Source organism: Etheostoma spectabile, chromosome 5, assembly GCF_008692095.1.
Source record: "Etheostoma spectabile isolate EspeVRDwgs_2016 chromosome 5, UIUC_Espe_1.0, whole genome shotgun sequence".
Lineage (NCBI taxonomy): Eukaryota > Metazoa > Chordata > Actinopteri > Perciformes > Percidae > Etheostoma > Etheostoma spectabile.
In genome coordinates this window covers 26,374,397-26,384,396 of record NC_045737.1, presented here as the reverse complement: position 1 = coordinate 26,384,396, position 10,000 = coordinate 26,374,397, and the positions used below count along the sequence as shown (strand labels likewise).

General features: G+C 41.4%; 1 protein-coding gene across 2 annotated transcripts in view; it reads right to left on the bottom strand.

Moving 5' to 3' along the window:
• Positions 1–10,000, bottom strand: part of arb2a (ARB2 cotranscriptional regulator A) — a 222,730-nt gene that overhangs the window by 181,691 nt on the left and 31,039 nt on the right. For both annotated transcript variants that reach the window (XM_032516685.1, XM_032516686.1), the window contains exon 6: positions 9,786–9,977. In XM_032516685.1, coding sequence (XP_032372576.1) covers positions 9,786–9,977 — 192 coding nt within the window. The remainder of the gene's footprint in view (positions 1–9,785; positions 9,978–10,000) is intronic.

Genomic DNA, 10,000 nt, shown 5'->3' with positions numbered 1-10,000 from the left:
CTACTGCTTACGAATGCAAATGTTTAGGTCTGTGTTTTTCAGAGACTTCTCTCACTTTCAGGACCAGTGCAGGTGCTGCCTCTTTCTTCAGTCAGCTGATGAAGAGCAGCATGCCAGGGCCTTCCTGGAGACAAGCGACACTGTCCTCTCATGGCATCCCAAAAAATTCTTTTGTTCTTACCTCTGCATTTGCCTTATGTTTATTTGTGTGTACAGTATGCGTGTATGACTGACTGTGTGTTTTGACACTGTCGCTGTGTTTCTGGGTGTGCGCCATGCCATACTGTGTTTCTGAGCTCAGGTTGACATTTGTTTGACTGACATCAGGGGCGACAGCAGCACAGTGGCATATGGTAACCGCCTGCTAACCGCTAAAACTTGACATCAGCGCAAACAAGTCAGCCAAGCGTGGCATAGCCTGCTCCTAAGAGGGTTAAGAGATCAGCATACAGCAGGATAATAACACCTAACATAAGCACCATAATACCAGATAAATGGGAGGAGAGCTAGACCAAATACATAGGTTGGTGTTGACTCAGATGAAACCGATGACTAGTTACATAAAAAGGTAATGGATGAACTACAATGATGAACCTGTTGTATAGGTGGTACTGATATCAGCATTTGCCTCACACCTGACATTAACATGAGTTTCACATCCAGAATGTGTTCACATCAATAAGACTTTACTGTAAATCACCCTATTAAGCATTTACAAGCAGTATATTAATATTAAATAAATGGTTTATGAAACACTGTGATGTAGTAAGCGATAAAAAAATGTTTACTACTGCATTTGTCTACCACTGTAACTCCTACTACTGCTGTATTAACTGTTAATTAAAGACAATATAGTAAAACACAAGTTTAATATAAAATGTGTACTATTCGGAGAATTGTACACCTCCTACATGTCATTGCTTATACACATTGGATTTCAAGCATTTTTGTGCCAAAGTTCAACATAACAGGCATGTTGAAACCTCTTAGGTTCTCACAGATAGACACGGGCAGTTATCCAGTGACCCAATGAGCTGCACAAGACAAAAGAGCCGCAGAACAAATCTGATCACTGATGCCATCTCTACTCATTGTCTATTTCTCCTTCTTTTGCACCGACACAAAAGCACACATCTAGAAACACCGCCATCACTGCAGTGATCTGATGTACTGAAATGTACATTTCACATCCACAGAGAAGGCAGGACAATATCAGTCTGAAATGACAGATAAGCCTTCAAATACAGATTCCATCTTCAACGTCTGGTCATATAGAGATGCAGCAAAAACACAAAAGTAGACAGCTACAAGACACTAACACGTACAGGTAAACACAGATAAAAGTGCTGCCTCAAAAACATGTATGGCAAATATTACTAATCATCTGTATATGGCAAATAATCCAGTGGGACAATGATTGAAAAGCTGGTTTAGATGTCTGAAAATCATCATGTTGTCACTATAAAAAAAGTCAGTGTCCAAAACGTCATTTTCTAAATGTCTGCAGGAAAACCAGAGAAGCCCTCCAGCATCTGTTTTCATTTCTAACCACAGAGTTGGCACTAAAACTATTAGCAGAACGATTTGTTGTTGTTTGCCTGAAACCTTAGTGTACCCCCTAGAACCCTGGTAACCCCAATTTAAGCACAGAGTTTCCTCTCATCGATCAAAGTGTGAGGCACACAGTCCAGAAGCATGACACTGGCACTGGAGAGCTTACAGCAGGTTTCAACTTTGACCTTAAAAGATGCTCAGTGGCGGATTTTGTGTGTGTGTGTGTATGTGTGTGTGTGTATGTGTATGTGTATGTGTATATGTGTGTGTGTGTGTGTGTGTGTGTGTGTGTGTCTTTTCACATCACAGTGGGTCACCATCTGCTCACCACTAGCTCAAAACACAATTTCCTCCTGGAATCCAAAGCTAGCACTTTAACCTCTGCAAAGTTGCTGCAATGGAGAAGACATGTAAATGTCCAAGAGATGTTTGAACCTGTGTGTGTGTGTGTGTGTGTGGTGTGTGTGTGTGCGTGCGTGCGTGCGTGCGTGCGGGTGCATGTATATCAACTGACTGACAAACATACGGTACATACACCACCTGTAACACACAAAAATGTTTCCGCTGTCAGAGAGTGAACATACAGTAGATTGTTGTGTGCGCATGTCTTTATTGTGTGTGTGTGTGTGTGTGTGTGCATTACCCATAGAGAAGTGTTCCCAGTGAGACAGTGAAGAGGTATCCACCACACACTGCCTGGGGCCCTCTGGAAGAGAGACTAAACAAGACCTTCCCATTGGGATGAACACACATAGCCTGCAGCTGCAAATGACCTACTACCCACCTCACCCACCCCCACCTCACACACACACACACACACACACACACACACACACACACACACACACAAAGCCTTTTTGATGGCATAATTTGTTAATTTCAAGAGAGAAAAACAAAGTCAATTATCACATGTGGGCTAAAAAATGTACACTCCCAATTAATGTTGTACAGTTAGATCAAAGTCTTCCTCTGTCATTTTCTTTTGGTTTTCATCCTCTTGTTTTATTCCATCTTCTCATCCCCAAGCAGCATGGTGGCATGAGCAACCTAGAAACCGACACCCCAAACAACTCATCAGCTTTTTCAACTATGCACTATATTTCAACGTACATGTACATACTTTACATTCAGAAAGTCAAAGTTTAATTTTCCCTCTAAGTGTATACAACCTACTGTATTGTAAGAAACAAACTGCTAAATCTGTACTCGTCATGTTCACTTTTTGGATCTATGGCAGTAGTTCTAAAACTAGTTCCAAACCATGCCACATACAGTATCTTGCCACATCCTTGGCCACTTTTATGGCACCCCAGGGTTCTGCAGCTGCCACTTTGAAAACAACTGACCTGAAGCCCGCACTATTTAAATTGGATTACTTTTAGAGCAGAAATCCTCTATTGCAATTTTCATGTGCTATGTGTGTAAATCCAGAGGTACTTTATCCAAAACAAATGAAATCTGCACAGTAAAATTGCCAGAGTTAATTTACTGTAACTCTGAAAGTGTTAAAATCAACACTTCTTATGTTTATGGAGGCCAATCAGCACTAATAAACACCACAAAATTTGCTGTGTTTTTCCTTGAATCTCTGCTCTTAGCCCAAATGTGAATTGTCATAATGCATGCTCCCGCTTAAAAACTGATGTGAATTACAAGTCAAAAGTTGAGAAAGCGTGTTCAGACTTTTGACTGGTTATGTATGTATTTGGCAGAGTTAAAGGGAATGCAAATTACAATGGTAATTGTAATAATGACAGGACCTCCCAAAAGAAAATCCAATTTAAATAGGGCTCAATATGGAATGTGAGGAGAATGTCCTACACAAATAACATACAAAAACAATGATAACCATGTGCTATGACTTTTTAATAACAGTGTGTTTAGAAAATACCTCAAACCCAATGTGAACTGTCTTTCTCATTTATCAGTGTCTTATGAAACAATAGCCAGTGTGTTTTCGTAAAGGAAGCCTGCAGATGAACACATCTTCTTAATATCATTCTCTGACTGACAAATAAAGACTCCTTGCCAATATAAACTCAATGAAACCACAATCAATGTAATGTTACAAGGTTTGCACGCACATACACGCATACACTACACAGATAGGGGATGATGCACCATTACCTGGAACAGATAACAATCAGCTGTATGCTCATACAGTATGCACATGCCCACACTCTCGCAATGCATGTACACACACACACACACACACACACACACACACACACACTAAAAGATACTTAATATGCAAATATTTTCTTTACAACAGGGACAGCACTCCATTGTTCATCTGGACGAAGGGGGTCAGGTAGATGGATAAATAGCTCTCTAGATATCTAGCTCGGACGTGAATTGATGAGATTTCACATCCGGCAGCAGCAGTGCTGTTAGGACAGGGAATACCACCACAAAATAATGTTTTCTCTTCCTCTGATCAATTTTTAATTTGGCCTGTGCAGCCGAGCCCTTGGCAAGCCTGGCCCTGGTAATTATGGTGGGTTATTGACAGCTGCCTTCCCGCGGGATGCTATTTAAAAGAGGTTTAACCCCAGAGCAAGTCCAGGCCCCACACCCGCCTTTGAAGGTGTCAAGTGCATTGATCTGGGCTGCAGGATGTGCTGGGACCTACCCACCTGGAGGTGTGTATCCCTGCCTGCCTGTGTGTGTGTGTGTGTGTGTGTGTGTGTGTGTGTGTGTGTGGTGTGGGTGTGTGGTTGTTTGTTGTGTGTGTGTGTGTGTGTGTTGTAAGTCAACAGTGGGTCACCTAGGGCTGCTATTACAAGGCCATGGCAAGAAGGAGCATCTTTTGACCCCTACATATACACACATACACAAACTGTCCTCTGCTAAACCTGACTGGCTGGAAAGAATGAGACTTGTCTGGCCTCTGTAGCCACCTGCCCCAATATAGTCTGTACACACACTGTACCTACTATGTTATCACTGGACCACACACACACACACACACACACACACACACACACACACACACACACACACACACACACACACACACACACAACTCACAGCTCGGGGGGAATTAGAGGAACTAATGAGAAAGGAGAAGGAAGAATACTGATTGGAGTGACGGAGAGAGAGATAGCCGCACATCACACAGGGCGGTGACACAACACAGGCAGATGCCAGAGTGTGCAGCTGATGATGAAGAGGACATCATCAAGCTAAAAAAAGAAATGGGTGGGCAGCATGACAGAAATTAAAAGAGCATTTCTGTGTTTAAGTTTGTCTGCTTCGCTGCCCCCGTTCAGCTTCCCATTAAAATTCTGGGCAGATACAAACACCTAGGCTCTTGACAGACTTTTGAAAACACCACACTCCCTTTTTTTTTCCAGTGGATCTCCAGTGTCCAGCAGACTCACTATCGAGAGAGAAGAGAGAGAGAGAGAGAGAGAGAGAGAGAGAGAGAGAGAAGAGAGAGAGAGAGAGAGAGAGAGAGAGAGAAAAAAATGGATGAGAAGGTGGGGAGATCTTTTTTTTGTTTTAGCAACTTCAAAATTAAATGAAGTTGTTCTTGAGGACAGTGTATTTCTACTATCTACAGTGTGTATTGTGTGCACCTGTACATGCAGTTAACAAGTAGAAAGGTTTGTCAAGCTTGATATTGTTAATAATTCATTTATATTTGAAATATCTACATGCACAGAAAAAAATGTTGAATTATAAGCATAAATATATATATATAATTGTAGTTAATTTAAAAAAGAATTAAGATGTTTTTTACCCCAGATAAATACAAAGTATTTTTGAATCACAAAGTAGCCAGTAACATAGTAGCCAGTAACTAACATCTGCAAAATCGAAAGATTGCGACTTCAGTGGGAGAAACCGAGGAAAAAATAGGTGTAGAAGGGATGTGAAGTGAAATAAAATGAAAAAGGCACACAAAACATGTTGGCTTTTTGCTTCTCAACTAGGTTGTGTCATGATCAGATAAGTGATATATGAGAGCTAAGGCCTCACAACAACAACCATGGGTTTTCCTTCAATTTTTACACAAACTTGCACAAGTTGAAAGCCCTGCACTTAATACCAACAGCTACTATAAGTACTGATCAATGTTCCCTCCTTCGTCAATTATTGTGACTATAACCTCACAATCTACTCTCTCCCTCTTTCTCCCATACCTTCCAAACACCACGGCGCCCACCCTCCACTTCCACCATCTCAGTCTCAGGATGCAGAGCAGTGACAGGGCCAGAAGGTAATGATACAGCTGCCATGATGCAACAAGCAGACCTGTCGACTGTCAGGAATTGAAATCATGAAGGAATAAGCTGTCATTAAAAGGCCCTCTCCCAGTAGTGGAGCTGTCAGATGCCTGCCTTCTGCCTACTCTCTCTCTCTCTCTTTATACTACCGTCTCTCCTCTGCCAGTCCCACCCCATTTGCAGTCACTCCCTCGTCCTCCTCTCATTTTTCTCTCCCTGCTTCAATCCTCTCTGTACCCCTCTCCTTCATTCCTTTTCTGTCCTCTTCCAACCAATCCTACCCCTTCTCCCTCTCTGCTCCCCTTACCCCCCCGGATGTTGTTGGAGCATCCTCCTCTCACTTGTCATTTTACCTCTGGGCTATGGGAATAGCACCACTTCCATGTGCGCACACACATGCACATAAAAAAAGCATATATGAAACATGCACACAGCATAAAGATTCCCATTAACCTGCTAAGACATGCCGAATGCAAAGTATATGCTTTATCGGTGTCCATGTCTGAGCATTAATATTTTAGACTCATCTTTCACGTATACGTATCATATAACAGTGTGACAAAGATTGTGGCATCTGTAGACAGGAGCAAGGTAGATATGGGCATCAGAGACAGGCTGCCCCGGGTTTCACCCTGCGATTGTATGTGCGTATGCATGTGTGTTGTGTAAAGGGCCTGATTAACTAGCGCAATCAGCTATTTTTCCCATCGGAAGGGAGGAAAGGCTGACTTGAAGTTCAAAGAAACATGGTTAAGAATTTCAGAGTAGTGCTTTGACACAGGTATGTGCAAGCCAATACACACATAGAATTGTGCATGTGTATGTGCTTGCGTAAGTGCGTGTGCGTGCCTGCGTGCATGCGTGTGTGCAAAGCCACAAGCTCCCCCCCATATTTGCCAAATGCACTCCAGCTGACCCTTTGCTGCAGGCTTTGAATTTCCAATCAACTTCCCATGAGTAACTTCACATGAGCTGCACCCGGGGCAACCAAATCTTGCCACAAAACATTGCAGGAAAACGGAGCCTAATCTAAACATAATAAAAAGCATACTCAAAATGTCAACACTTGACCCAACACTGCACTTAACTAAATTTGTAAATCAAAAATATTGTGTAATTGTTATGGTGCCTGAGTTGCTCATACACAGTTGTACAGCATCGAACTGTGCTAATGAACGATTTACAAATAGGTTATCATATCAAACTTTGTAACAGTTTGGGCGTTCTATTACGTGGTACCTGCTTGTCTCGGCTCAGTTACAAGAATATTCCACTGCTGCCAGTTCTCACACTGCTGGATATCAGCAATGCATTTCCAGTTACTTTTTTAAATAAAGTGGTGTAATATAATTCTCTCCTCAGGTCTGACACCCTACTTGATAATTAGTAATTTCCTGAATTTCACAGAATGACTTTTGTCAGTCAGTGTGAACTTTGCACTGATTCATTCAGCTGTGGATTATATGTGTAGGTGGAGAATGATACTGATAGCCACATAGGTAGCAATAGCAAATGTTAACTACTGAGTACCTGCCCAATTTGGAAGCAAGTAAAAAATATTTATATTTACTAATATTTTACTTGCTTTATTTACGCTTTAGTGTGTAGTTTATGTTTTAGTGCCGTATGGCAGGTATATGACAGTATCTATAAAAAGTAAGATGGAATATCTCTGTCAGAGTGATGATCGTAACTTACCTTCTACACGTATAAGAGTTAGCCAGATGAGATGTTTGGGGGTAAATGAATGGAGGAGGACAAAAATATGTCCGATACATAATACAACGCAGCCAAAACTCTGCCAATAAAATATGGCTATGTTAGGGTATGTTACTGAATGCATGTCAACTTACCATTTTAATTTTCATTGTTTGATAGTGCTGACGAGTCATATGGTATACCTGTAGAGCACACTGAAAATACCATACAGAATAACTATAATGGGTACTGCTGATGAGTATTATAGAGATTATCATCCTGGTTAGCTGGTCCCTCTTTGCTTGAGGGGGAACTGATCAACAAAAGCAGCTGATGGCGTGTTACGTTGAGAGGAAAACCAGCAAACACTTGTCCGCCAATGCCATATTATTTTTGCACTGGCACTGTAAAAATGGCTTATTGGCTATCCTTAAGGTGGTCTCTACATAAACTTGCTTTATCATGTGTTTCTGCTCTTAACATGATGTAAAGCTGGTAATTGTGCATTTTGCTTTCTATTTTTGCTGTGCCACAGAGCTGTCATCTCTCTGAGCTGTCATTCATTTGTGAGTTGATGATCAAACATGTTTTATCTCTTGAGTGCTGCATGCTTGTAAATTAAGGTATAAAATGTTTATCTGCTTATATCTGCGCTGGACCAATAACTTCTTTCTTCCAACTGAATAGTGGCTGTACTTCCTGTACATTGCATCTAAAAATTACATCCACACAAATTTCATGGTATGACGTAATAAACAACAAATATGCCCGTAATGGATGCAGACAGAAGGAATTGACTGTAAATGTGTCTGCTTGTCTATCCACTCCACATACAGAATACAAGGCCTATGTGTGGTAAATGCCTGGATGATCATTTGTCAGAGTGTAGGAACACGATTTCTTGTTTACTGTGATGAACGAGCAACACTCGCACTACACACACCGTGTTCTCTATATCTAAGCTGTCACTTTGGCTTTCTGCAGCACAACCCTGCCTTCTCCAACTGTAATACCAGCCAGGGCAACTGTAATTCAAAGACAGTCTCTGGGTAGCCAAATCATCAGGTAGCACAAAGATGGGCACGGAAGCACGCAACCCAAACCTCTCCTATTGTTGTACACAGCAGGAGTGGGCTTTACACAGCAGTCAAAGTTTATATGGCATTCAGATGGATAAAACGAAGGGGAAAGGGGAAAGGGAGAGCAGGATCTCCCCTAAGTCAATTTGAACAGTGGGATGATAAAATAACACAGGTAGTTGTGGCCAGGCAGACAAATGAGCACAGAAATAGGGATGAAAAAGATAGGGATGCCACATTTTGCTTGCTGACACACAGATGTATACACTCGTATGTGATCATATGGTAGGGAAAGAAAAAACTAATTTATATTTTACATAACATCATATCTTCCTCTCTCTCAGCTCACAAATACACAGGACTACATAGGAATCATGCATCATAAGAATGCATCTTTTTGTTTTGTATAATGATGATTTTGTTGAAGAATATGCTTTATTTTACTAACAAGGACAATACAAGCCTAAATATTGGGTTAAGGACTGTACCGTAATAGTATCTTTCAGGAAAATGAGTCTGTGTTTGCACCTGTGAATGAATGTCTGCTTGTTATTTTTTTCCTCTGTGATTATATGTGAAGTGCAAAAATTGTTCAGCATCACAGAATTTCTCATATGACCCGGGACAACATTTTGTTTCCACTCTGCACTTTTGTAAACTGTACAAAGAAGAGGACTGAGTCGATACAGTACATCCAGAGTCTGAGCTTTGAAAGCACACAGCAAGAACAAATTATCCACAATCACATTCAAACCCGCAGTCGAATACAAGAAAACAAAATACGATAACACTCTGCTTCTGACTGTGCCACATCACCTTCTCCACAGGCACAAAATATTCAAGCCTATTCAAGCAAAATAGTCTGTGTTACTCTTGTCACACCAATATCCCATCAGGCTAACCACTGTGGTCGTAGTGGTACCAACGACCAAACAGGAACACGCAGCCTACATTTTTTTTTTTAACTCAGCGACCTATTAATCAAAGACGTGTCACACAATATATTCTTTGCAAATTAAAGACAAATAAGAAAAAATAAAGTCAAGAACATACATGTAAAGTATTTAAAACTAGCTGCAAAATAGATCATATTCTAATATCTTACATACAGTGTCTCCAGTGCAGTCAGCCTACCCAGTCCCTTTTAGTGAAACATGAAACAGGACAAAATTAGTCCAACATCGAACAGAATAGATTGCACTTCTTTTGTTGTGCCCCCTACCTCCATGGCTCTGGTGATGAAGGGGATTTGTGTCCCTGAGTCCAGGTCCTGATTGATGATGAGTCTACGGGCCCACTGACCAGCCCGCACCACGCCACTGCCCTGGATCAGCACCAGCAGTTTGGAAGGGTTGGACAAGGCATCTGGGCTCAGGTAGATAAAACTGGTGGGTTCATCTTCTGTAGCATCCACCTAAATGTTCAGGAAATCACAGG